General features: G+C 43.5%; 3 protein-coding genes across 3 annotated transcripts in view; 2 read left to right on the top strand and 1 right to left on the bottom strand.

Annotated features, from left to right (window-relative positions):
* The first annotated feature begins 24 nt into the window (after window positions 1–24).
* On the top strand, window positions 25–2,124 carry med19a (mediator complex subunit 19a). Its single transcript, XM_077732476.1, has 6 exons — window positions 25–404; window positions 856–978; window positions 1,052–1,185; window positions 1,319–1,415; window positions 1,493–1,590; window positions 1,658–2,124. The coding sequence occupies exons 1-6, from the start codon at window positions 182–184 to the stop codon at window positions 1,721–1,723; spliced, it is 741 nt and encodes a 246-aa protein (XP_077588602.1). The 5' UTR covers window positions 25–181; the 3' UTR covers window positions 1,724–2,124.
* Window positions 2,073–15,062, bottom strand: slc43a1a (solute carrier family 43 member 1a). Its single transcript, XM_077732465.1, has 14 exons — window positions 14,811–15,062; window positions 11,516–11,676; window positions 11,247–11,442; window positions 10,671–10,726; window positions 9,999–10,075; window positions 6,330–6,556; window positions 6,064–6,206; window positions 5,739–5,885; window positions 5,627–5,662; window positions 5,419–5,554; window positions 5,186–5,315; window positions 5,032–5,105; window positions 4,474–4,597; window positions 2,073–4,359 (listed from the first exon to the last, which is right to left on the bottom strand). Exons 2-14 carry the CDS (start codon window positions 11,667–11,669, stop codon window positions 4,162–4,164), a joined length of 1,698 nt encoding a protein of 565 aa, XP_077588591.1. The 5' UTR covers window positions 11,670–11,676; window positions 14,811–15,062; the 3' UTR covers window positions 2,073–4,161.
* Window positions 14,366–25,658, top strand: part of ssrp1a (structure specific recognition protein 1a) — a 31,807-nt gene continuing 20,514 nt past the window's right edge. Inside the window, exons 1-3 of the mRNA XM_077732464.1 lie at window positions 14,366–14,498; window positions 15,080–15,261; window positions 17,255–17,345. The gene's annotated coding sequence lies outside the window, so the exon portion shown is untranslated. The remainder of the gene's footprint in view (window positions 14,499–15,079; window positions 15,262–17,254; window positions 17,346–25,658) is intronic.

The following is a 25,658-nucleotide window of genomic DNA, read 5'->3' as shown; positions in this document are numbered from 1 at the left end:
GGTTGTGATTATTATTACTTCTCGGTGAGACTGACCAGGCATTACGGTATTTTGCCCGCTCACTCCAGGTATTACGTGAAAACGTCGCAAAGAGGCATTTCAATGGAGGAACAACACTCGTCAGTGTAAACCTATAGAAACTGTTGTTTACATCTAGGCGATTCAAATATTAGTAGTGGTTATGACGGAAATATTCTCCACTTTATTTGGTCCGAATGAAACTCAGGGACCACCCGGTTCATCGTCCCTGGGATTTGGGCCCGGGAAACCGCACCCTCCTCTGCCGCAAAACCAAGTCTCCGTGGCGGGGCAGATGCCACCACAGCTCGGGGATGAGGGGCCTCCTCCTCTGAGGAAGTCCGGAGCCATGAATGAACCCTTCTACTTACTCCGAGAACTACCCGGTATTGTGTTATTCTACTTCCTTTCTTTAATTTTAAAGTGCTACGAGTTTATCCAGTCGAGCTCAATAACCGACGCGCAGTTTAAAGTAGTTGATGCTAAGGCAGCTAACGTTAGCTAAGCAGATTCTCGCTTCTTCAAGCTAAACGACGCATAAGTGCTGCGACTTTTCACCTTAAAATGAAATTACTCATAAAGGCGACCTGTATTTATGACCCAGTTGGAAGATAGCATTGTTTTTTTTTTTAATCCAAAAGTACAATAAACTGTATTAGAACTCATTCTCTGCTATTCACAATGATATAAACATCCTATTGACAGTTTTCCTAGTGTTCTTTTACAGTAATAGACGTAGATATCTTGCAGCAATCTTTCGACCACGGTAGAAATGAATTGGACGTGTAACGCTGTCATTGGCAGCCAAATAGTTAATGTAATCATTGTTGTGTTTAGTTGGAAATGAGTTAACCGGCAATACCAATCTCATCACGCACTACAACCTGGAGCATGCCTACAACAAATTCTGTGGCAAGAAAGTGAAGGAGAAGCTCAGCAACTTTCTACCAGAGTTACCAGGTGGGATGATATTTCATAACCCGCTCCCCCAACAAAAAAAATCTGTCTAATATTCCTTTTTTTTCTTTCCAAGGCATGATTGACTGTCCCGGGAATCAGGACGGCAGCTCATTGCGATCGCTGATCGATAAGCCACCCGTTTCCGGAAACTCCTTCAGTCCGCTCACTGGTGCATTGCTAACAGGCTTCAGACTACACACGGGCCCGGTAAAGATAAAACTCTTCATTTTGGAACTTTTTGGCCGCGAGGGAGAAATTGTAAAATTATATTAAATCTATTTATGACTGTGTTAACATACACACACATGATCACGTCTTTTCTTTTTTTTGTCTTTTGAAGCTCCCGGAACAGTACCGACTGATGCACATCCAGCCGCCAAAGAAGAAGAGCAAACACAAGCACAAACACCATCGCCTGCAGGACCCGTTGCCACCAGGTAGCTAGCGCATTCACACTACACTCGCACCCACGTGTTTTTAAGACCAGTTTTTCACGGGAACGTCTGCCACGCAGCGGAAACGCCTTCAGACACCGATCCTAAGAAGAAGAAGAAAAAGAGGGACGACGATCCCGATCGCAAGAAGAAAAAGAAAGACAAGAAAAAGAAGAAGGTAAGAAGCGAGACCAAAGTGAAACTCTTGGATGATGTTATTCCTGATACCCTCCCCTTTGTTCCAGAACCGCCACAGCCCCGATCACACCGGCCTGGTTGGCTCACAGACCAATAGCAACAGCCTCAGGTAGGCATGTGTGCGTGTATATAGGAGTCCGATCAAGACCATTTTGTGGAAGAACAGATGGACTGGGTAGAAACTTTGTGATGCGTTTAAGCGCTCTGGACTCTGTCTCCTCCCTCTTTGAATTTTTTTGTAAAAACACATTCTTTTGTTACCGTTTTCAATGCTTGCGTGCTTTGTCAACAATTTGACCTGGCGCACACACACACACACAGTTAAGCCCTGCCTTTTTTTTAAACAAGAAAAATACATATTTGACCAAGTAGGAATGACTTTGGTCTGAACTTTGCAGACTCACACTGAGCCACTTTGCTGTGTTTTGGAGCAATTGTAAATGAAACCTCTTTGACACAAAATTGTGTTTCATTCATGTATTTATTTATAAAAAAAAAAGAAAAGCACAAGCAATGCTTCTAGGATTAATTCATTTCAACAAAACGACAACTGTGTGTGATTGGTAATATACAAAGTTCATGTTCATGTGCAAAACCTTAGACCAAAAAAACAAAACAAAAACAGGCGCATTTTTTCAAAGTGAATGCTGCACATAATTTCCAATTTAAAGTTCCAAATGAGCTTCACAGACTGCAGGAATGATTAAACAATGCCAGATCCACTCGCGGGGGTGCTATGATGCCTGTGTTGTCCAGTTTTCCAAATCCAAGCGGTTCTTCTTTCCGCCTTAATGCTGTTGCGGTCCTTCTCCACCTTGGATCCAGATCTGGACACTTTTTCTTTTTTGTTCTTCCATTTGAAACATGGCCGTGCAGCCAAATGTCAGGAAAAGGCACACAAATGTACTCGTTTGCTTAAATTGAGAAGAGGGACCAAAAGAGTAAATAAAGGCATCCCATCTAAAAGGAAACCGTACAATCAAACTGTGAATGCAGAGTCAAATTGTCCTTTACAAAGTGATCGCGAAAAAAATAAAAAGGAAGCACGGCAAGTACAGTCGTACCTCGACTTACAAATGCCTCTAGGTAGGAAAATTTCAACTTACAAAAAGTTCGTAAGTAGAGATACGACCGTAGTAGCATCTTCCGAAAAACACTGCAGCAAACGGCACACGGCAAATAAGAGTAAAGCCAGTTGAATATATATAATAAAATACAACACGTGCCTTGCGGCTATGTACAGAAAGTCAGTCCATTATTTTTGGCAGGATTGTTACTGGCCAATCAACACGACCTGACGAGAAAGCGGTACGCTACAAAACATTTGCTGCTTCGACAAACGCTTCCCTTTTCAATTCTACTGCAGCCGTCGTATACAAAAATACACTTTTAATGTGTATTTTGTTTCATTTTGGTGCATAAAGCAGTACAAAGTGTTTCATTGGCACGTCAGAATTGAAGAGTCGGTCTGGGGTTCCTTTGGGAAAAATTGATTTGACCAACATAAAAGCAAAAACAAAGGTTTGATTAATTAATATTGTTTTTTGTGGGGTCGTCTCCAAAATAAAAAATGGAGTCAGCTGCAAAGAGACGGTACAAAATATTGAAATGGAGGAGGTAGATATGGCCTCTCTACAACCAAAACTAGCGGCAATTAAATGTTATTTGATCATGTTTCTAACTTTTGTATTCCTAACGCACCAAAACGCTCTCCAAACAATACTGAGAAAAAAAAATGTTTCTACTAGCGTCCAAGCTGCTCTTTGGTGTTAGCAAGGATTGCGATGATTCGTCTAGGAAAACTGTTCAAGTGTTTCAAGTACCGTGACGGCGAGGCGGTGTCGTTTCGTGTCCGTGTGCGTTGTCCACTTTGAACCCGTGTGCGTGGCTTTGGTTGCAAAACGTGGGTGAATGGGCTTCTATCGTCTTTAATGCCAGGGGTGTCAAACTCACTTTGGTTGCTTGCTTTTTGGGCCCAAAAAGTTGGCTTACTGGCCGCCATTGACCACGCCGGACGTCCAATCCGCTTTAACGGGAACAGATGTTCATTGGCCTCTCGCCCTCAAAACGGATTGGACGTCTAGCGCCGAAAGATGAGCATCCACGACTACTTGGACGGCTATTGTTGTCAATGGCAGGCAGTCAGTGAGTCAATTTTGCAGCAGTATTTTCAGGTCGCATTATTTCTTATTTTTGGGAATATCCCATTTAATATTTTTTTGTGCATTTTCAGGTGTATGTGAACATTCCCCATGAACTCAATGGGCGCCATTGACGGCGGCGTATAAAAACATGAAATCGAGGAGAGCGCAGTCAGTCACATCACTCAAAATTCGAGTTTGAAGGCCCTCGCCTTCCAAAAAAAAAAGTATTTCATTCTACGGGTACGAATGAGCTACAAAGTGGGCGTCAGTCAGTCAGAAGGTTCCGTGCCCAACTCCCCAGGTGCGGGCCACACGTTTGACACCCCTGGTTTCCGCCGAGCCGATGAACATTGGACATATTGCTGCTTGATCCTAATAAATACCACGGTGGTTTCAATCCCGGATTTTTAAACCTGGGCGGCCGCCTGCCCGTTGCCGTGGTGCTTGAAACCGTTGGCCTCGGCGCCGTTGAGCGCTTGCATCTCCTGGCCCGCCGCCCTCTTGTCCCGGGCCTCCTTTTCCCTCATCAGCGATCTGCGGTGGAGGAACAGGTAGCCGGGCAACAGGAAGCCGGAGAGCGACAGGATCAGCAAGCCCACGTTGATCTGCGCGTAGTACAAAGCTTTGTGTTTAGTTGCATCCGGTTTTTGCCTTTTTTATTGCACCTTGGCACAATTTGTGCTGGGCGGAGGGAAAGGGGGGATTTATCGCACGCTCACCCAGTGGGGGTCGCCTTTGAGCGGACCGACCATGGCGATGAAGAGCGGCTGCTGGAGCAAAGCCACCACGGCGCTGATCATGGACTGGAGGCCCGTCAGGGTGCCAAAGTGATTGGACGGGTATCTAGGAGGAGTCGCAAACCGCAGCGTTAGCTTAAAAAAAAGGACCTTTGAACACATGAGAGATTGAAGATGGGGGAAAAATGACAAGCCAAACATCTTGGATTCCTTTTAAAACTTCCAAGAATTCCTGCAAAATGCCTCTTTTTATCAAACTCAAAATGGGAGTCAATGCAGTTTGCCTCTTTTTTCAATGCAGTTGGCTAAAACAAGTCCAATTCCGGAAATGAAAGGCCCCCTGTCTAACTCCACCCACACAGCTGAATCCAATAATTAACTCATCAGCAGGCTCTCCAGAAGGTTCACCAATATAGTTTGTATTCACATAGTTTGATTCCTTGAGTGTCAGAGGAAAACAGAGCAGAAAGAAGGGCCTTCCAGGAATGGCGTCGGACAGCCCCGCTCTAAAAAGATCCCGGTCGGAGAACGAAAACTCACACGGCGGCGTAGAGGCCTCCGCAGCAGGAGTGGATGAAGCCTCGAACCATGGTGTGAAGGATGAATGTCAGAATCTAGCCAAGGGATGACAAAAGATGTCAATGAGGGTGGGCCACTCCTCCACCCCAAAAAAGCAAAACTTTGTGCACGCCACCTGTAGCGGCAGGAAATCGACGAGGGAGCAGCAACCGAAGGCGATGAGCAGCACGTTGGTGAGAATGAAGGCCCTCATGGCGTTGGTCACTTTCTGAATCTTGCGGTCTCGCTTGTTCTCGCTGCTCGGGCTGAAGAAGCACAAGTACGTCAAGACCACCATAGATTAGGGTTGAAAAATGTAGCGCTTTTAATTTGAAAATCCAGTTTTCAAGTTGCAAGCCTTGAATTGACCTCTTTTCACTTGCTGTGGCGGGGCCCTTCTCCTCTTCGCACTCTTTCATTTTCCAGTCCATGATGTAGCCAATCAGCGGACACGTGACCAGGCACAGCAACTGCAGGGTGCCGAAGATGGACGAGTAGAAGCTGACTGAAAGAAAGAGAGCGCACGCGTCCAGGGTCACGAAAAGGCGCTCTTTTGCTTTTCGGGGTCACCTCCTACCTTTTTCCACGCTTTCGATCATCAACTCCTCCGAAGCTGGAATGCGAAAGAGAGGGGGGGCGTCGGTGGATAGACTTCTTAGGGGACGGAGGCGGAGTCGAGCGATACTCACGGTGTTCTTGGCCGTGGGTCACCATGAACTCCAGCATCTTGTTCATGGCGCCCATGAAGAAGATGATCCTGAGCTGGGACATCCCCATGGTGACCAGACTCCACAGGAAGATGGGCGAGAAGACCGAACGGCGGAAGGGAACGCTCTCTTCACACAGGAGGAAAGAAAGTAAGTCACTGTTTGAAATTCATTCTATGATCTCAAAAGTAATATACTGACATTGGTTAGAGAGAAAAAATAGTAATAATAAAAAATATTAGAAATTAGATAAATATATTTTTAAAAAGTCCAATGATCATATGGGTATTCTGCAATTGGCGAGTACCTGTTTTGGCCTTCTTGATTCCGACATCGCCTCCGTTGGAAAGTTTCTCGGTGGAATGTTGGACGTCGCCATTTTTCTCCGTTAATTGCTCTCTCACAATCTTCTGGTCCGATGAGGGCACTTCTTGGAGTGTCAGAATTTTACTGTCACACACACAGACACCAAAATAATGGTTAAAATGGAGACACACCCACACTTCAACAATGGTTATTATAATAGTGCCATTGTTGGAGTTGAACAAAAGACAGAATGTCCAAAAGACCAACCTATAATCAACTTCGTCTGGCGTGGGAAAGCCTTCGGTGGGCCAATTGACGAAGCAGTTGGCAAAGACGAAGCCGGCCAGGCCGGCCCAGGACCACATGATCACCTCGAAGGAGACGCCCGCGTCGTAAATGAGCTTGACGCCGGGGAAGGTGACGGCGGAGGAGGCGTACGAGCCGATCATCAGAGACATGACGGTGGAGCTCAGGGCGCCGAACATGTTGGGCAACTGGGAAAACAAAAAGGCCATAGTAGTACTATTTTGGCATAAATCTCTTGTTCTCTCTATTATATGCCTTTCCAATTCTGACATGGATTTTCACCAATGCTTTCTTCCATATTTATATATTTATTTTTCCTTCTTCCCTTTATTTTAGCATACTCAATATAAATCTGACCAGCATGGGGCAGGCCTTTTCAACCTTGCGCCACCGGTAGAGCCAGCGCAGGCCTTTTTTTTTTCTTCGTCGTGGCGCCTTACAGTAACATGGCCACCACGACGAGTACGCCAGTCATTTTTTTTTTCTGTCCGACTTCTGACCCCACTGCTCGCTGACCCCGTACAACCAGCAAGGCTAAGCCATGTTCTGATTGGCACATATTCTCAGAAGTGTGGCGGGATCAAAACGCGGCTTGCTTAGCCTAAGTCATCATACAGCAGGTTGACCCATTTACAGTAATAAGCAGCTTAGATGGCGCCACAAAAGCTCCATTGTGGCCGCGGGCAAACCCCACAAGTTTTCGGTGGGCCGGTGACCATTACGAGATCACATGTAATGGATTGTCGGTATGCCTGAACAACGACCTCGCCGTCTGGCTTGTCCCTTTTTCGCCATCTTATCCATTTGTCTCCATTTAGTTCCACTTGTAACAGAAAATATTGCTTATTCTATTCTCCCATGTCAAATTTTCAAGTCTAACCTTAGTTTAACGATTGGCCATTTTCTTCTAATGGATTTTGAGCAAATTAACCTTTTTTTGACCAATCCAAAACCAAAAAACAGCAAATATGATTGTGCACCAGAATGAGAAAACATTTGAATCCTTTGACGGATTATCCCAATATTCCCCTTTTTTTGAAACTACCATGACAGGGTGCACATTAGTAAACGTTGTCCTCAAACAGTGGATTTATGAACCTCCAGGATTTCTGGAAAGTGGGCTTGAAGGCCCCCCAATTTGAGTCTCTTACAAATATCAAAGTAAACTGATTCCAACCACGTGAGCTAACTAACGGCCAGATTAAGTCCGTCTGCACATTTCTTTCTGGCGTTAAGTGACATAGCCAAGTTGAGCGGGGTCGAGGCCGACCTGGACCGGAGCCTTGTCGCGTAGCATTATCTCAGGTCTGGCTCCCGGTGGGCTCACTCACCTGAGGCTCGTGTGACCCCGCCGCTGACTTTAATCACCGTTAATCGCTTCAGAAAAGAGGCCAAATTTGGCCTTTGATTATGCAACAGTGGATGGAAAGAGGTTACCCGGATTCAGTGGGGGGGGGGGGGGGGGCGGCGTAGTCAGTCGTAAGAATGAAAGGAAATTGTAACAAGACCAAAAGTCTCACTATTGCAGATTTGACAGAATCTTGTCAAAGAGGATTCAAAACGAAATGGGAACTACTGGGAATTGAACCCAGAACTTCAAAATCACTCACTGGATTCAGAGGACTACTTTAAGACTGCCAATCCATGAACAAAGATGCCACTCTGTTGGACCACAGAATTTCCCAAACTGCCAAAATGTGCTTTTGATTGCATATTTGATCCGTTTTTCAGTTTTCTTTTTAAAAGCCTCTGGTGGGAATTGTTTGGTTTGACAGCTGCGGCCCAGCGGGAAACACTAAACCACAGCTGATTTGTGCCGACCATCCCTCGCATTAGTACTTAGTACTCTCCCATCCAGCTGCTCCTCCAAAAAATAAAGAGGGGAGACCATGGTTGCTGGATTGGAAGTCCCCTTCCAAAGACAACAACAACGGGGCTTTTAAACTTCCTTTGGAGTTGAACCCCGAGGGACGACACAGGCTCCTCCGTGCTTCCTGCTGTTTTTTTTTGTGTTGCTGAGCACGAGGAACATTGACAGCTCGCCATGGTCATGCGCTCAAATAACATTTTATGTTCCCGCTGGCATTGTGATAAAAATTCTGAGGCTTTTAACAAGAGGCGTGCCTTCATTCCAGCATTGGAGCCAAAAGTCAAAAGCCAGCGTCAAAGGATGTCGTGAAGGAAAGTTTAACGATTTGAAAGGGAGAGCTTCAGCTTTAGTTGCCAACTTGAAACTAAAACTTGATCTGATTCGTAGGACAAACTTACGATTTGATAAAAGAGAGATTTCATGTTGGAGAAAAGAAAGAAAAATGAAAATGGCTGTCCCAAGGGAATTTTACATTTAGAAATTAATTTGGTACTCAAACGATTGAATAAGATTCAATCGTTTGAGTTTAAAACCCGTGATAGTGAGACTTTAAGACTCAACCACAAGACAATTTGACCTTTATGCGTCGTATAATAATGTCTTAATGTCTTAAGAAAACATGGTAACAGCCTTCCATTGTGCACGTGTACCGACAACACGTGCATCGGTGACCCGTATCCAGAGACAAAATTGATTGACTTCAGACCGGAGAGAACGGGGAAGGGTCGCGGCTGCCGTCACAGGATAGTCTGGCCTTCTAATGTTTGAAATAGAGGTGAGTGGGCCAAGAGACGGTCGGCAAAGAGTGGGTGTGCGCCCCGAGCGGGCTGGCCATTGGCGGACGGCAGGGGGAGCGAAATGTACGCCGGGCTCCCGCGGGAACGCCGCCGACCAAAATACCCGGCCGGCCAGGGGGGCAGCGACGATAAAAGGCGCTTGGCGACTGGTCGGAGCAGCTGACACATCACACGCGGGGACACGCGGGGACACGTGTCCCACGCCAATGTAAACATGACACACTGTTGCCTCAGCTGAGACAAACAGAGGCTTCGGCCACGCCGGCCGGCCGGCCGGCCGGCTACCAAAACTTTCCTGCCAGATCGGATTTCTTTCATGCATTATGCAATGCCGACGCTTGAAGCGCGACACCATGACAAAAGGGACATTTTAACACCAATCATTGGAATTCTGAAGTTTTTTTCAAAGGCTATAATATTTACGAAAATGTCCTTTTGTAATTACATGTCAAAATGTTGTAAAAGAGAATTAACAAAGGGTGCATTTTCACATCCACTTTTGTTAGTAAAAACAATTATATTTATTTGAAAAAAATATGAATGCTATACAATAAAGCTGATGCTCAAAAAAGATGATTGGAGCCATTTTTAGGTGAGTAATGTTTCTAAACATTTCACTCATAGAATTGTTAATTTTGCTGAAAATTGATTGGTTGTCCATTCAACGTGACCTCCCTAATTGGCCAGCTGAAGGAAACCATGACTGAGTTAGACCATCCCCCGAAAAAGTCATTTCTGGGTCATGATTCCAAAAAATGGAACGCTAGCCAATCTGTCCGGGTTATCAGCAAACAATTATTTTCATTTTCCTGACTTTAGAGGCCTTTTTTTCCCGACCGGTACGACCTTTGGAGCCGTGACCTTTAGAGTTTGCATTCAAACGCGGGCTTTGCATAAGAAGGCGCACATTTCAAAACCAGTGTGTTTTTTGTTACTTGTTGTTTTATCACTTGCGTGTCTCACCGTGAGCGAGGTGAAGGTCAGGCAGATGCCCCCGAAGCCGTTCATGGACAGGGCCAGAAAGATCAGGGCCGACAGGGCTGTCGGGAAAGAGTTAAAGCACAAAGAAAGCGTCATCCTGTTTGTCAACTAGCCGCGGTGTCTCGTTTCGTTGTGTCTGTGACGTCAGCAGTCCATCAAATGGCTCGTAACGCGATACTCTAATCAAACCGGGCCAATTAACAGACACGGCATGGACAAAAAATAAACAATCTCTATTGTCTTAAGACCTATTGGGAAGGGCGTGTACATACTGTGTTAGCATTCCAAAGTTGGTTGGCACAGTATTTAATGAACGTACCCAATTGGAACATTAGCCTAGTTAGCATTCCAAGGTTAGCACGCTATTTAATGAACCTATCTGATCAGAACATGCTGTATTTCCAAGCCCAGTCATATGAAAAGTATGATCGGCTCGCGGCGGGCGCCACATTTTTGACCACGTTCCCGTCTGGAGCTCATGTTTTTTTGGCAGGGGGACGCTTTGACGAGCGGCGTGGGATGGCTCCATGTTCCTTTTGAAACGTTCGCACTCATCGCTTTCCGCTTTTAATCTCGGCAAAGTGTGTGTGTGTGTGTGTGTGTGAGGTGAAGGTTATCACAGCAGATCGCATGTGTGTTTGTTTGCAGACTCACTCGGAGGGTTGTAGGCAGACACGGCCATTAAAATGCAGGACAAACCGAAACACGAGCTGGAGAAAAGGGAAAGGAAAAATGTTAAAAAAGTGACATCATATCATCACTGACATAGTTCCATAAGTGTGTGCGTGTGATGGATGTTCTACACACGTAAGCTAAAGTTGAAGATGAATGCCATTTATTTTCTGCATATGCAGCTCAACATTTGGGTGTTGGAATTCCTTAATTAACGGGTTAACTCATACACACTCACGCCTAATTCATTTGAACTCATTGACTGACATTGACTAGACAAAAGGTAAAAAAAAAACCCTCCCTTCCCACTACGGGAATGCCATCGGTCTACTTTACTTTACTCCTCGGGTCAGAGGTGGAAAAAAATCCAATAGTCGTGCGTCATCGCAATTTCCTTCGTTCCTCAACTCAACACTTTCCCATGCCAATTGAAAAGTAATGGATGAAAAAGAATGTGCCAATTAAAAAAATGTACTCTGCCCAAAAAACGTCATCAGGATCCCTAGTAAATTGTCTGGCCGAGCCCAGTACCATTTGTGGCGAGCTCCACATGCTTACCTGCCCGTGAGGCGAATGGGGCGTGGCCCGAACTTGTCCATCAAGATCCCCAGTGGCAAGGTGGTGGCGCTGAGCAGGAAGGAACCGATGGTAAAGCCCAGGTTCAACATCTCCTCTTGGTCCACGCAGCTAAGCCACTCCTCCGCCTCGCCGGCGGACGAGTTGACCAAGGACGACACCACCACCGAGTCGTTTTCTGCCAGCGGCGGCGATTTAGAACGCGTCGGCCAATCCCTTACGCCGAGCGCCAATGAATCGGCGAGGCTCACCCGAGCAGAGATGCGAGTAGAAGCCCTCTCGCTTTAGCATGATGAGAAGCGAACCCCAACCCAGGAGCACGGCCGAGCAAAGGAGATTCTCCAGTACCGCCGTCACCGCCATCCACCAGCGCCTCCTGTAGGCCCGGAGGAGCGAGGGTGCCATCTTTTCTCTGGAAACACAAGAGAAAGTTTGGAACGGTGTCACCAGTTCATAGTTCATTCAGCTCCTTTTTGTTTTTAATGAACCTTTGCCAAATTTAATTTCATTCCCATTTGTTCTTGTCAACAACAACAAAATAAAAATGTAGTTATAATAGGGGTGACCCTACTCTGCAATTTTCTCATTAACCGCGGTATTCGAGGGATTACTGTATATCAAACCGTCTTGTTGCCATTTCAACTAAAAAATAAGCTAAATTAATTAACATTTCCCCCTTTTCCCTAACGAGGCACCACACGGTGAGCCATTGTGGATCTCGAATGGCATTGAATGGACTCCCGCGGCGACCCGTCTTCAAAGCAAGACAACAATGGAAACATTTGCATGCGAAAGCCCCATTGCAAACAAAGACTGACGTCCGTCCAGCAAGGGGAGGACTGGAATGGAGAGGCGTTGGCGGCACGGGCGCAAATATAAACACACACGGGGACACATGAAGGAAGGAGCAAACAATATCAGGTGGCAGAGGACAACACGCGCAAATTTCTGCACAGAGGACGGACGGGACAGGTCGTTACAACCTGGAACACAGATGGAGTCACGACCACCCTGACACATTCTATCGCTCTCACTCTGCCATAATCACCAGGCTGGAAAACATTTGGAGAGCATGAAGCATGATATTCTTAATATAGCCATTGGCATTATGGATTTGCCGTTCAAAAGGCATGGCGGGAGGAATAGTGTTGCTAGAGCACACATCGGTGGGCAAACTACGGCCCGCGGGCCACACGTGGCCCGTTAGGCTTTTTAATCCGGCCCACCGACGTTGTCCAAATGTTTTTTTTCTCCCAAGATGGTGCCGTCTCTCTCTTTTTAAAAATGACATTTTAATATTTCTTAAAACATTCCTTTTTATTTTACTTTGTACTTTATACTTTTTAGTTAAATGATGAATGATGAGTATGTTAATACTTGAGTCAAGTCAAAAGTTTGCCCACCCCTATGCTAGAGTTAAGGACCCTTTTTCTTATCAGTTGAAATCACCTTTTGAGCTTTTATGGGAGGATTTTTTTAGGACCAAGTGGCGGGGGTCACGGGCCAACGGCTCCCCACCCGACCACTCGAGGGACACATCCAGTATGTGATCATGAGGCGAGTGTGTAATGGGATTATTCGCAGTCCAGCGGGCTGCAATTGTACTGTAAAGACCGTTTGGAAAGAGAGGAGAGAGGGGGGCCGTTTTGTAAATGACACCCCATGCTAACCTTCGCAAGCACATCGGACATTAAGACATCAAGTTGATTAAACCGCTGGAGGAGTGGTTAGCAGCACACCCGCCTCACTGAGTTCAATTCCCATTAGGTTCCTGTGGGCCTTATTGAGACCGAGTAGACTAGTAAAATTACCTGTATAAATTACCTGTATAGTGATGAGATGAATATTGTTTAGATATCATATTCAGAAAAAGATAACCCCCGAAGGAAATTACATCATCACGCGCTATATTTTACATGCAACTAAATAAGGAATGTATAGAGGCGTAGTACATGCCTATCGCACGTGGTAGTACTGTAATAACCCCTGAATGAAAGCGCCACCTGGTCAAACTAATTTCTGGCCATAGTTTGCCCATGTCTGATCTAGATAGAAAATTAGTCAAATGAAATTAGGAGTTAGAGAAGAGAAAAAGACAGGGAAACGGTTTGCCTGGGCCTTCATGTGACATGTTCAGGGTCAATAAAGTCACGTTTGGTGGAGATTTGTCGGAGAAAATTGTAGAAGTGTGGAAGCAGGAGGATGAGACACCATATAAGGAAGCTACTTCCTGAAATACCTGTGCTGTAGTCACCTGAATGACGCAACATTACAGCACTCAATGGAAATGAATGGATTGTGTTCATCCTGGGAAGCAAAAGAAAGTTACCAGTAAACGTGGCAAGTTCCTGTTTGTTTAATCCGTTTGACTTGAAAAGTATTTTTTGGCACCAAAATCGTCAATGTTTGGTTTTAAGAACAAGAACATATATTTTTTATCTGATAATGAGAATTGGTTGCCAGCCAATAGTAAAGGATGTGTAAGATATTTGTAATGCTAATGTGGAACAAGCAATCTGGCGGTTAGAAGTAACCATTAGTGCAGAAGTAATGACTACCCAAGTACAACTCTGGTATATTTAACTTTTCAGTTCAATGGCACGCGTAATTCTGCTTTTTAAGTCCTTTTGTTGGTGTTTGTCTTCCGAGGTTTGTGACCTCAACAACTCGAGTTTGTGGACCACTGCTGGACACCCAAAACAGCAGAGACGACTCTTTATACTCGCTAGTTTTCAAGAAAATAAACTCGTCCCAACAGGCGTACAAAGCCTGGGACAGCTGCCTCTCTGGGTGTCCGAGGTTGGGGGGAACAGACCCGGGACCATTCCTGCGGCCACATTCAGGTGCAGAGTCGCGGGCTCGTAATTTTGGCAACATAAGAAGCAACCCTAATAATAATGATGTACCTAGGACGAATTCACTTCCTATAAAAACCCCAAAATACACCCACACGCGAGAACCTGTGCTATTCCTTCACTTCAAGCAACAACAAAAAATAAACTCTGCAAATATGACCTGAATGTAACTTTGAAACGAAACACCATGAGTCATTTAACAGTGAACGGAATTTTTCAAGCAACATCACGCATATTTCACGTTTAGCTAGTTTCCTTAGCTTCACGTGGGGTCATTGAAGGCAACCTTTCCTTTCCATCAAGAAGACGCGACCGCGGCCACGTTTTGTCCACAACCACCCTTTCTAGTAGTCTTTAAACAATTAAACGGCACGTTTGGGTAAGTATTTGGTAATAATGTTTGAGTTAATAGGTGAGTGATTATATATTCATGAAATATGTATGGCAAAATGACATTTCCCCTCTCCCTCATGGTCGCTTGGTAAACACGCAACCTGATACATTTTGTTTTCCACCCACTGCTCGAATTTAAAGTTAAACCACTACTTGGTCCAACTTCTATTTGTGTTGGTCCACTATTAAAAGGGTTTACGTTACGATAAAAGTTAGTAGTATGTATGCCACGTGTGGTTAAACGCAGCCGGTTAGTTTAGTTGCGTTAGAGGCAGTAATTCCACACCGAAAGACTTACTGTACTTGTGTAGAATTTCCCTGAGGAAAATGTTTAAAAAGTTGGGTTGTTTAAAAGCTTGTCTTGCTTGGGATTTAACAAACAAAAAAAAAAATATCAAGTATGCCAGAAGATCGTGAAAAAGTGACTTCAACACCACATTTCTCCCTCCTTTGCTTGCTTGCTTTCCTGGTTAACTTCCAAAGAGAGTCCACGCTTCTTTTGTCTAGTTGGTTTCATGTCAAGCACCCCCTTCGTTTGCCTAATGTGCCTTTTCCCCTCCCTCGCAGGCTTTTCAGTCGTTAAAGGGGTGGAGAAAAGTCACCATCGCAGCAACCGCTTCACTTTTTCCTTTCCTCAACCCCCCAACTTCATTCCCTCCCTGTTTTGTACACTCCCCGAGACGGACATGTCAGCAAAATGAGCTGAAAAGCATCCATTCATGCAACCATCCACCAAAGCAACAGTAAGGGTAGGTCAACTCAGTAGTAGTAACTCGTTATAGCTAAAGTTATGAACTATTCTTAATTATTATCACTGTCAGACCATCCCCGTTCAAATGGATTGGACGCCTATTGCAGTCAATCTCAACATGTACTACATATACTACTTGTATACAAGAGAACGCAAATGTATTGACATATGTACACATGGTTATAATTTCCCCAAGGTATTCCAGCTTCCTTTCACATTCCAAAAACATCCAGTTGGGTCATTCAAATGCCTATACTTCCCATTTATTTGTGAAACAAAAACAACCCCACGATTCGTAACTCGACATATAAAACCATGTCCATCAGAGGTTACTTTGTGTTCCAGCCCAAATGAGACCAAACGTAGTAGCCTGTGATTATCGCTCTTGTGTGGGAATAATATTGTGAAACACATGACAGCCTGCGGTCAACTAAAGTCAATATGTTCAGTCAGAAATTCTGCAGAAGGCCCGTTGCGCAAGGTTTTCACCCAACCCACGTTACTCTGCTCTTGCTTGTTCTGTTTCCAAAATAATTTGCCTCGTGAGTAAAGCCTTTTCGCACCAATCGTCGCGACCAACGGAGCCAGGGCGCGTTTTCAATGGTTCAAAATCCACGTAATTCTGCTCTCGTGAGTAAGTTTCTCTGGTATCGATGATATTTAAAAGCTTCCTAGTCATCTGACTTGATATGATATTTAAAAGTGTCCAAGTCATATGATGAGAGCCAGGTGTCAGAGAGGTCACGGTTTGAAAAATTTCAGTCATAAGCTACCGGTTCCCTTAATCACACTTTATTATTGTCCTGCGGTGACTGCTGAGATGCAAGCAAAGGTCTTAGCAATTCCTTCCCTGGAACGCCGCACCCTGCTGGGCTCTGCTGGGGAAAAAGTCCACTTTGCAGTTTTTCAACCTATAGCAATTTGCCCAAGTTAGACTCATGTCATTTTTTGTTCTGATTCCTGGGTGGACATGAGAACTCAGGGGGCCCAAACTGTTAATAGAATAATCCCATTGGAATTTTTTCTGAGCCCTCTCCAGCTGTGGACACCTGGAAATGTCCCATTTGACCCCACCTGCATGCTGGAATTCCCAATTGAGTCAGGACAAGTCAGATCTGTTTAAACTCAAGCTCACTGTCCCACTGCACTTGTTTTTTTGGTTTCTGATAAATTAAGAAATTCAACTCTTAGTACAGTCAGTGTGACATATTAACATTTATTTTTAACCCCCTCCTCCAACTTTTATTGTGCATTCTTTGCTTAGTGCAATAAGACTTCTACTCAGCTTTGACTTCAAATAAAAAAAAATACTGTCCTGAAATTTAACTTTCATCTAGCAAGCTTTCCTCGTTGTCGTCATTATTTAAATAGACTTTCCCGATTGAGAACGATGATTTTTTTTGTTCCCCCAGGCAATCGAGACTCCTTAACTTCAAGTCCTGCCCATCATTGCTGAGCTATTTTTAGAAAAGCCCCCCCAAGACTGCACATGTGGTCTGCTGAGCCAACTTGGCTACCATTTGACAGTATCTAAAGGATTGTCTTCCTCATTTTTAATGCGCTAATCATGGAAATTAGAACAGCTACATACTACATACCATACACGTGGTAATCCTTAGGAATGTATTTTTTACCCCCTTTGCAATTGAATTTTGTATAGGGTTTGGATTAAAAATAAATCAATAAATTGAAACTATGGGTCTTTGACAATAGATAGATTATTAATTTACTGATTTTCCTGTTGTTGTTTTTTTCTGATGTAGGCATGCTGATGTATCTTTAAGAGTGGAGCACGTTACAAGCACAGCTGTTTATCACTAGCGCCATCTGTTGTAAAGATACTAAAAGTGCAGTGTAGTCTTCACATTGTCTTTAACTTCAGGTGGCACATTTGATGGCCATAGAGAATAAAATGAAACAACTGACAGCAACATAAATGAACAATATCCCAAAATTTCTTGATATTTCTAACATCAAGTTGTTGTTTCCAGGTCCAGCTGCATGAGATGTTCAAAAAATAAGGACCAATTGTCACCAAAGAGACGGCAACATTGACATGGAATTGAGAAGAATGGCATAAAGGTGAGTTCATAGGACTCATTTTGATGCAATAGGAAAAAAGTGAAGAACGTCTTACTAAATGTACATCTCAAATATTAATGAGCCAGAGATTTAAAAAAATCCTTTTATTATTTACCCACAATGCCTATATTAAAATGTGTTGTCCCTATCTCAAGCTTTTCTTTTTTGGGGGGTTAAGACAAAGTGTCATTCTGCCACTCAAGCGCTTTTTTACCATTATTGCCACTAGAGGGAAACACATCGCACTTGCATCATTGCACTCACAGAAAAGGGCGTTAACTCAAATGGTTCCTCCAAAAAGCACTTATCGAATTTACACATACTATGGTGTTCATTTGCTCGCAGTGTGTGTGTGTTTGTGTGTGTTCATTCATTCTTCTCTGAGCATGATCTCAGTGGGTGTGCTTGTTCTCTAACAACCGCTTGATTGTAAACACTTGTGTATTGCCCAGAGGTTTTTCTTCTTTCAGTTGCTACCTATCATCACAAACATCCTGCAGCTAATAGAGTGAGGATATGGTTAGTGGCCTATCATTATCTACGTTTTTGTTCCGATATACGGGTCGGCCAGGCGGCAAGGTTAGGATGAGAGGTATATTTTAAGGTAACGTTAATCATCGTGGTTGGACATTGCTGTTTTCGGTAGAACTGTAAGGCGTTTTAACAGTCGAAATAAATAGCGAAAATATCTTCATCTATCTTCTGAGCTGTGTTGGGATGCTGCCACAGGCCTCATTCTTCATCACGGTCTTCCTAATAGAGACCTCATGGTCTTGATTGAAGCCTGCACGTCCCCAGTTGATGAAACCGTTGTTGAGATTTGTAGACTTTGCACATGAATCATTTTGGCACGACTCGAGCTCTGTTGGAGGATTCCGTACGCTCATGATTCAATTCCTACACATGTAAACGGACAGGCTTGAACGGAGCCTCCGAGCTTTCTGGTCGACCTTGGCTGGACGTCCAGCCTGATGGGCGGCAATGCCGTCCCTCTGGGGAAGTGTGGGAATTAATCGGAAGATGACGCACGGTCCATCTCTGTCAGGCGTGGGAGTTCTGGTCCCAATCAAAGCGACAGGCTGCTAACGAACATCCTAACGTACTATGTTAAACTGTGTTTCTACATGGGTGGCAGCTTCTCCCATTGCTAGTCACACGTGCAATGTTCTCATCTCGGTATTTCCACCGACTGTCTCCTTGATTAAGTGATCATCTTGCATGAGAAACTACAAGAACATCTTTTTAAAATATGACTTGAATTATCTGAAGTTGTAGTGTGATTGCACAGATGTAAATTCATATCACATTTTCTGGACTGTTAGTCACATTTAAAAAAATAGTTTGGCTAATACTCAAGTGTAACTGATATGTTTTATTTTATTTCCTGCTATAGTTATCTGAAAAAAATGCTAATTATGCTATCAGATGATGGATTGTTTAGCCTGTTGTTGTCCCTATCATTATTGTTATTCTAATGGTGTTTTTTGATCAAACAAAAAATTGCCCAACCGAAATGCAAATGATGTATACATTCTTCGGTAAGTATAGATATAGCTAAAAGTTCTAATTGTCTATAGTGTGTGCGGGAATAGTGGTTTGTCTCTGCGATTGGCTGGCGACCAGAGCGCAGTGGTTTTGCAAATTTCCTGCTTGTTTTGTACATTTCCAGTCATTTCAAAGTACACTTAGGAGCATTTTTTTGGTTTATTGTTGGTTGTTCCAGGCCTCTTCAATTACGCCCGCTGGCTAGTGTAGCCAGTGTGTGTGTGTGTGTTTTCAATTGACCCGAATGGCCCTTGAGCAGCAGCCCCGCCATGCTGCCGTTTGACACAGTTGCACAAATTCCATCCTATTAGGCGCAATTATCATTCTTGGATCTGTTTCTACTTAAATGAGATCCAATCAGCCAACGTGCACATAAACACAAAGCCAATGTGGTCTTCATTTTCATTAATGCGAGGACGTTATGTGGCTTGGCAGGCCCGTGGCTAAATCTCGGGGTACCTGAAAAATACAAACATACATTATCTATCTCAGAAGATAAATATACACATCATCATTCTTTCCATTGTGGAAAGTACACACAGGTGGTTCGCTGTTAAGTCATTCTTGACATTTCCTGCTTCTCGCCACAGCGCGGCAGCAGAGGGCTGGAAAATAGGAAGTTAAAAAATGGCAAAAGAATCCAAAAAAAGTTGATGCCATTTTTGAGGCCGGTATATTTTAGATAGCAGATGTTTCTGAGTTGAAAAAGAGCAGATTTCATTCGTGTGGTTCACCCAATGGAAAGATTTGGAGTACAGACTTTATGTCCTTGATCAGTAAGCAAGTCTGTCTCTTTTCACTGCTTTCCTTTTGTTTCTGATTGTCAGGAAATTCTATCGTGTCTTTTGTCTTAACTTTTATATCCACTTGGAACAGTCTTTCCAACAAAGTCTTGCAAGAAAGATTTTCATCTGAAAATGATAACCTACTCTTTCTGGCTTTCCTTCCTTCTTCTATGTTGTAATAAGACAGTTTTTCTTGCAATTGTGTAGAGTCATAAAAGTAATAAAAATATCGTACCTATACTTGTAGTGACGTATTTTAAAGTACTTAGTTTTAATGTTGACACAAATACAAAGTTAAATGAAGTAATCTTAATGGAAGACAATTTAAACAGTATTTTGGGGGATTCACTGTCTCTCTCCTCATTGTATCAATTATTTTCTCACTTTTTAAACACAGCAGGACAAATTCATTTACATGATGAAACAAATACGAGCCAAAGAAGGAAAATAGCCCAAGTGGTTTTCTTCACAATACTACGGATTGTTCTTTGTTGATAAATACTTTGATTTTGCGTAGAGAATTTCAAGGAAGCGAGCCCTCGGGTGCCACGTTGTTTTCACAGCGAGTACCAAGTGACATGTGGTTGCCATTTTTCTTTACTGTTATAATTGTCCTGCAACAATGTGGTGACAAGTGGTCCATTTGTAAGTAACATGGAGTTCACAAACACAGGCGCAGTTTGCCTCATCCATCAGCCCATGTGTGGATTCTCGCTTACAGCTGGAGGCCTTTGCATCTCCACGTTTAGGTTGACTTTTAATCAAATCCAGCTCGTGTTTAAAACCTTGCCACCTGCATCGATGAACGGTATCCATCATCTCTGTGAAATGCATTTGCCCCTTTCATGTAAAATCCCGCCCGTGAACTTGACTTTTGACAAATGTTACAATGGATTCCCACTGTAGTGTCTTACTTAATACATATCTAAGTCATCTGCTAAGGATGCACAGTTCATTTCCTTTCTTTAAATTCGCGCTAGACGTCTTAAAATACTTCACTTCTACACAATAGGGCTGAGCTAGTATACTACATAGACAGGATCTAGTATTTTCCCTGCTGATCTATTTTCCTAACCTTCGCAGAATCCAACTGTGGTCAGTTTCATTAAAGTACGCTTTCAACTTAATGCTTGATCTTATCTAGCATCTCGTCTCTCTGTCTCTCTTTTGTTTTTGCTCCTAATCTCCCTTTCCACTTCATCCCATCGTCTTCCTTGCTCACCTTTTCCTGCCGCCTCCTTCCATGATGTGATGCAAGGCCTTAAAAGGCAGAAAAAGAAGAAGGAGCAAGGGGAAAGCGCACAATCTGCACCAGGCAGACGAAAAATACTGATTAAATCACAACAAATAGAATGTTAGTAAGAACAATTAACGGACACCATTTCCAATTGTATTTTCCCCAAATGACTTGAAGACTGTTTTTGACTGAAGCTTTCCGATGGATTATTTTCCTATTTGAAGCAACCTTTCAAAAAGAATATCTGCTTTACATTTTGTTGAGGTTTGTGCATTCTTGCTATGTAAACAACTTACATGGGTGCCATCTGCTGGCCGCTTTGCATCTATAAAATGTCTCCCAAGCCTGAAAATGACCAGAGAGCTGCCTCAGATTTTGGCCATTAAAAAGTTCAATTCAACGTATACAATCAGAAACAGAAGTGAGAAAGGATTCTTTCCCCCGGAACTCAATTGAAGACCCTGGTAGCGCTCCCCTCCTCTTTCCAGTGTCCTTTTGTTGGTCCTTGCACTCCCATCCCTCCGTCTCCAGTTTGTGTTACAGTGCTAGCGCGGTTTCTTTGTCTTTACCCGCCCCATCCATCATGTCTTGTCGCCGCCGGTTGTCACCCAGTCTTGTAATTATCTCTCATTTATCCAAATGTGCTTTGGCGATTCCCAAACAGAGGCTCGGGCAACCCTTGAGCCTAAATTTCATAATTCAAGCAAGCGGGCCCAATCGCCTGAACCCACTGTCTTTGATTGCATTTAGCCATAGCCGTCACCATCGGGCGGCACTTTGATTCATTTCTCTTTTGACTAATTTTTTAGGCACTTCCATCTTGGCTCTCTTTTGCCACCACGTCAGCATTTTCGAGAAAGTCGAACCCTTGACTGCGGATGACTGGTAGGGATGCTAATCAGTCAGTCCCTCCAAGGTCCAAACGGGCCTTGAAAGCATAACTTTAAACTGCACTCTCACATCTTCTTTCAATTGGGACCCAACGTTTGTTCGTTTGGAATACGTCCCGACGCATCATCCCCGCTAGCGTGCCTGCGGGCTCCCGAGTCCGGGGGATATAATTATGTTAAAAGCAACTTTACGTTTGTATTAAGATTCTTGGACACGCGCGCTTTTCTCCGGTGGAAGTGAAAGTCGACTTCTACTTGGCTGGTTTTGTTTTGGGTTGTGTTGTTGCTTTATTTGTTTAGTATCCACTGCCTTGTGTTGTTGGTATTGCGCGACTAGCTTTGTTTTTGTACTTTTAGCCTTCTCTTGCGGCGCTCCGCCCATCGCCTCAGTTAGCCTCTGTTTTTTTAGATCTGACCTTTTCGTCATGGACCCTTTTTGTTCCTTTTCGGGTTAGCGTGTGTATTGTAACACGCCCCCTCGGCTTTAACCGTTTACTCCGGGGTCCAAACCTGCTCCCGCCTCCGCGGCATATTCAGTGTTTTTTAACTCCAAATCCTCCCCGTTTGGCCAAGTGGCGTAGTCTCCGTTTCACTCGGGGTGCCGCTCATGTGTTCCAGTTTAGGATGTTCCTGAGCAATCAACAAATGAAGCAAATAAGCTTCAAGTGAGGTCCTGCGGTGACATTAAAGACAGAGCCGGCATCTCCGTGGAACTTCCCCATTCCTTCCTTCTGTGTGCCTAAACCACAATAGTTGTGGGAAATCACTCCCAGCTGCTTTTTCTTTGATTTGATTCGAGAATGTGTCAATCAAGTGGGTGCACGTAAAAGCAAATGGCGTTCTGGTCACTTTTTATTAGATCACCCCCGCCACTCTTTGACGAGGATTCGTGTTGACTGTCACGGGCCGCCAAAGTGACCCGCACATGTCATCTTTGCTCTCTCAACCCAACTACATGGAACTTGATGACGTTTATTGAAAACAAACTTGCTCTGGTCCCGCTTGAACATTCCTGCTTGATCCTTTAGTAGTAAACATAACTCATTCTTACTTTGCGTGTGTGTGTGTGTTAGCGTGTTACCCCAAGTTGAACAAACCTGTTTTTTTTTTTTTTTTTTGGGCAAGTCTTCATTTTGAAATTGGGTCCACCACAGAGAATTTTGTCTACAGATGCATTTTTTGTTGTTGTTTTGAGAACCAGACTAGTAAAATTGAATGAAACGCAAATGTTGGCACGGCACGAATGCTTTAATTCAACTTTTACACTTTTTATTTTTTTCAGGGTATATTATTATGGAGGTTTACTTACTAAACAGTTTTCTGGGTTTTTGGAGAGGGCGAGTCACGGGGGAAAGATTACATTTCAGATTTGCGTGTTAGGAGTGAAGTCACAGTGTGAATGAAACTCTTAAATCAATGTCAAATAAAACTTTAGTTTTTAAAGAGCTATCATTAAAAAAAACAATGTTCTGTAAAGGGCTAAAAGGTAAGATCATTCAAATCCAAACAAAATGTCACTTTTATGACACTATTATTGGCTAAAGTGGTCAAAGTGAGTGGAGGATTTTCATTCAGACAAAATATACTGTATTTACTCGCATATAAGCCAGTTACAGTAAATATTTGGAAGTTAGTCATTCATCCAGTAATGCTTGTTTTCTTACTGCAAAACAGAAAATAACCAACCAATTGTAAATGTTACCTTGCCGACATCTGCTGGTGAAAAACATTCTTGTACACATAAGCCGTACCCTTGATTCAGTCATTGTTTTTTTTTTTTTTTTTGTTACAAATACGGCTTATATGGGAGAAAATACGGTAGATTATTTTTAATTGTTGAACAACTTTAGAAAGTGAGTGTGAGTGGTGACGGACTGGCAACCAGTTCACTGCATAGTCAATCTGTGTTATTGTCAAGTTAAGCCTCGACTTGTACTAGAAATGCCTTGTAGGAAATTAATCCTTGTTTTTAATGATAGCTTCCTTTAAAAAAAAAATACAATTAAATCCTTTATCAGGGGAATATGCAGTATTAATTGTTGGTGTTACAAGAGTATAATAATAATTGGCCTGAGCTTCAAAACAAAATCTCCAAACTGTGTCTAAAGATATAGATGCCCAAATGTGTTAGTCCAAATAAAACATGTAATCCAATTTGCTATCTCTAAAGGCCAAGCAAACAAGCGTGTGTGGCCGCGAGCGCTGTGGGAGTCTGCGTTGTCTATCCTCTCCAGTCTTTGTGTGTCACTTGGACAGTTTAAAAGCTTTTTATTTACCTTTCGCACCCTTCTTCCCGCGCGTACGTCGCTCGCGGGTGGAATCGCAACGTACGTCATGCCGGCGGCGGGGCTCCACAGCTGGCCCGCAACAAGACTTTTTTTTTCGACTAACAAAGCGTGTCGCCTCAAACGCGTACCGTCCACCACGTATTAAACGCCTCGTTGACTCGGCCGAAGCCTCGGGGGAAGGGAACATTAATCATCCGCCAACGAGTGCGGGGGAGGAATACTGTCGTATGTGGAATTGCTCTAAATTGATTAGAACAAAGGTGAGGAGCTGTTAAATGCATGACAACTTGGAGGAGATTCCAACAGGGATTTCACACTCATTTGAGGCCACAACAGTCTATTTATGGCCATACCATTTTTTTAAAATGCTACTAATAATTAATAAATAATAATTGGAACAGTAGCACGACCGCCTCACAGTTCGAGGGTTCAAGCCTTGGCGGTTTCTGAAAATATTGTGTAGAGTTTGCATGTTCTCCAGTTTTCTTTGGGTACTCTGGTAGAGAAAATGACTGAAAAAAGTGATTCACTGGCTGTAATTGGTTCCCTCCCAGTTAAAATGGATCGGGGGTGGAGTGTTAATTGCCAATTAGTTTTTGGGAACTCCAAGTTGAACTCTTTTCGCAGTCTGGCTTGGCTTATGTCTTTTCTTTTTTTTACCCTGACCATCTAGGTTGTTTTAAAAAAATAATAATAATATAGGTATACCCAAAAACTCAGTTAAAATGTGCCATTAACAATATGCCTATTTTGTTCATTTTTTACTTTCATTGTTTATTTTTGGTTTCTGTTCAATTTAAAAACGGCCCCAAAAAATGCGTTTTTTACTCCATTACTCTTTTTTTTCCCCTCAATCATTGCACATTCTTAGCCTAGAGCAACTTCTACTCATGTGATGATTTATAATCTGTAAAATAGGGCACTTTGACATCACCGTATTGCATCTTTGTGTCAAGTGAAGTGAATCTTTTCCACCCTTTTGTAGCATTTGCGGGAACTTATAAAGCTCATCCAAGGGGTCATCAACCTGGCACCATTCTTTTGAATCTCTTTGTAGTTGTGCATACTGAAGCTTCTCTGTGTTCATGCATTCCTTCCCAAATATGATGCAAGCTTAGGTGACCGTTATATAAAATGATGTGCTCACGCAGTAGGTTAAAAGTTAAAGGTATTGTATTGCTTGTCAACATCCGATAAGTCTCTGATCCTGTCATGGCTTGACAGCCTTCGGTCTTTCCATTTCACACGTAGCGCCATTGAGCTTTCAGATGAAGCAATTTCCCTCCTAATTGCCTTTGAAAACAAGTTGAAAGAGCAACAAGGGGTAACGACAGGTCGCCGTCTTTAGCCCGTAGGAGGTCTCAAACCGCCACGTGAAACGTTTAGCCCCCGACACAAGGGTAACAAAAGTCGGACGCTGGAATTGGCCGCGTCCCAGCCCTGAAGCGACACCCCTCCCCCGAACGTAACCCCTGAACCCCAGTGAGAGAGCTCGGCCCAACCCTGCGCCCTCCAGCAAAGTCAGCGTCTCAGACATCAAAATCATACATTATTTTTCCTAGTGGAAT

The sequence above is a fragment of the Stigmatopora nigra genome, chromosome 14 (assembly GCF_051989575.1).
Source record: "Stigmatopora nigra isolate UIUO_SnigA chromosome 14, RoL_Snig_1.1, whole genome shotgun sequence".
Classification (NCBI taxonomy): Eukaryota; Metazoa; Chordata; class Actinopteri; order Syngnathiformes; family Syngnathidae; genus Stigmatopora; species Stigmatopora nigra.
This window is presented reverse-complemented; position numbering and strand designations above follow the sequence as displayed.

Coding starts and splice junctions, on each gene's coding strand:
- med19a (XM_077732476.1), top strand. CDS start 182: ATGACGGAAATATTCTCCACTTTATTTGGTCCGAATGAAACTCAGGGA. Junction 1,186..1,318: donor TCAGACTACACACGGGCCCG/GTAAAGATAAAA, acceptor TGTCTTTTGAAG/CTCCCGGAACAGTACCGACT. Junction 1,416..1,492: donor GCAGGACCCGTTGCCACCAG/GTAGCTAGCGCA, acceptor TCTGCCACGCAG/CGGAAACGCCTTCAGACACC.
- slc43a1a (XM_077732465.1), bottom strand. CDS start 11,669: ATGGCACCCTCGCTCCTCCGGGCCTACAGGAGGCGCTGGTGGATGGCG. Junction 5,886..6,063: donor AATCAAGAAGGCCAAAACAG/GTACTCGCCAAT, acceptor TCCTGTGTGAAG/AGAGCGTTCCCTTCCGCCGT. Junction 5,555..5,626: donor GATCGAAAGCGTGGAAAAAG/GTAGGAGGTGAC, acceptor TCTTTCTTTCAG/TCAGCTTCTACTCGTCCATC.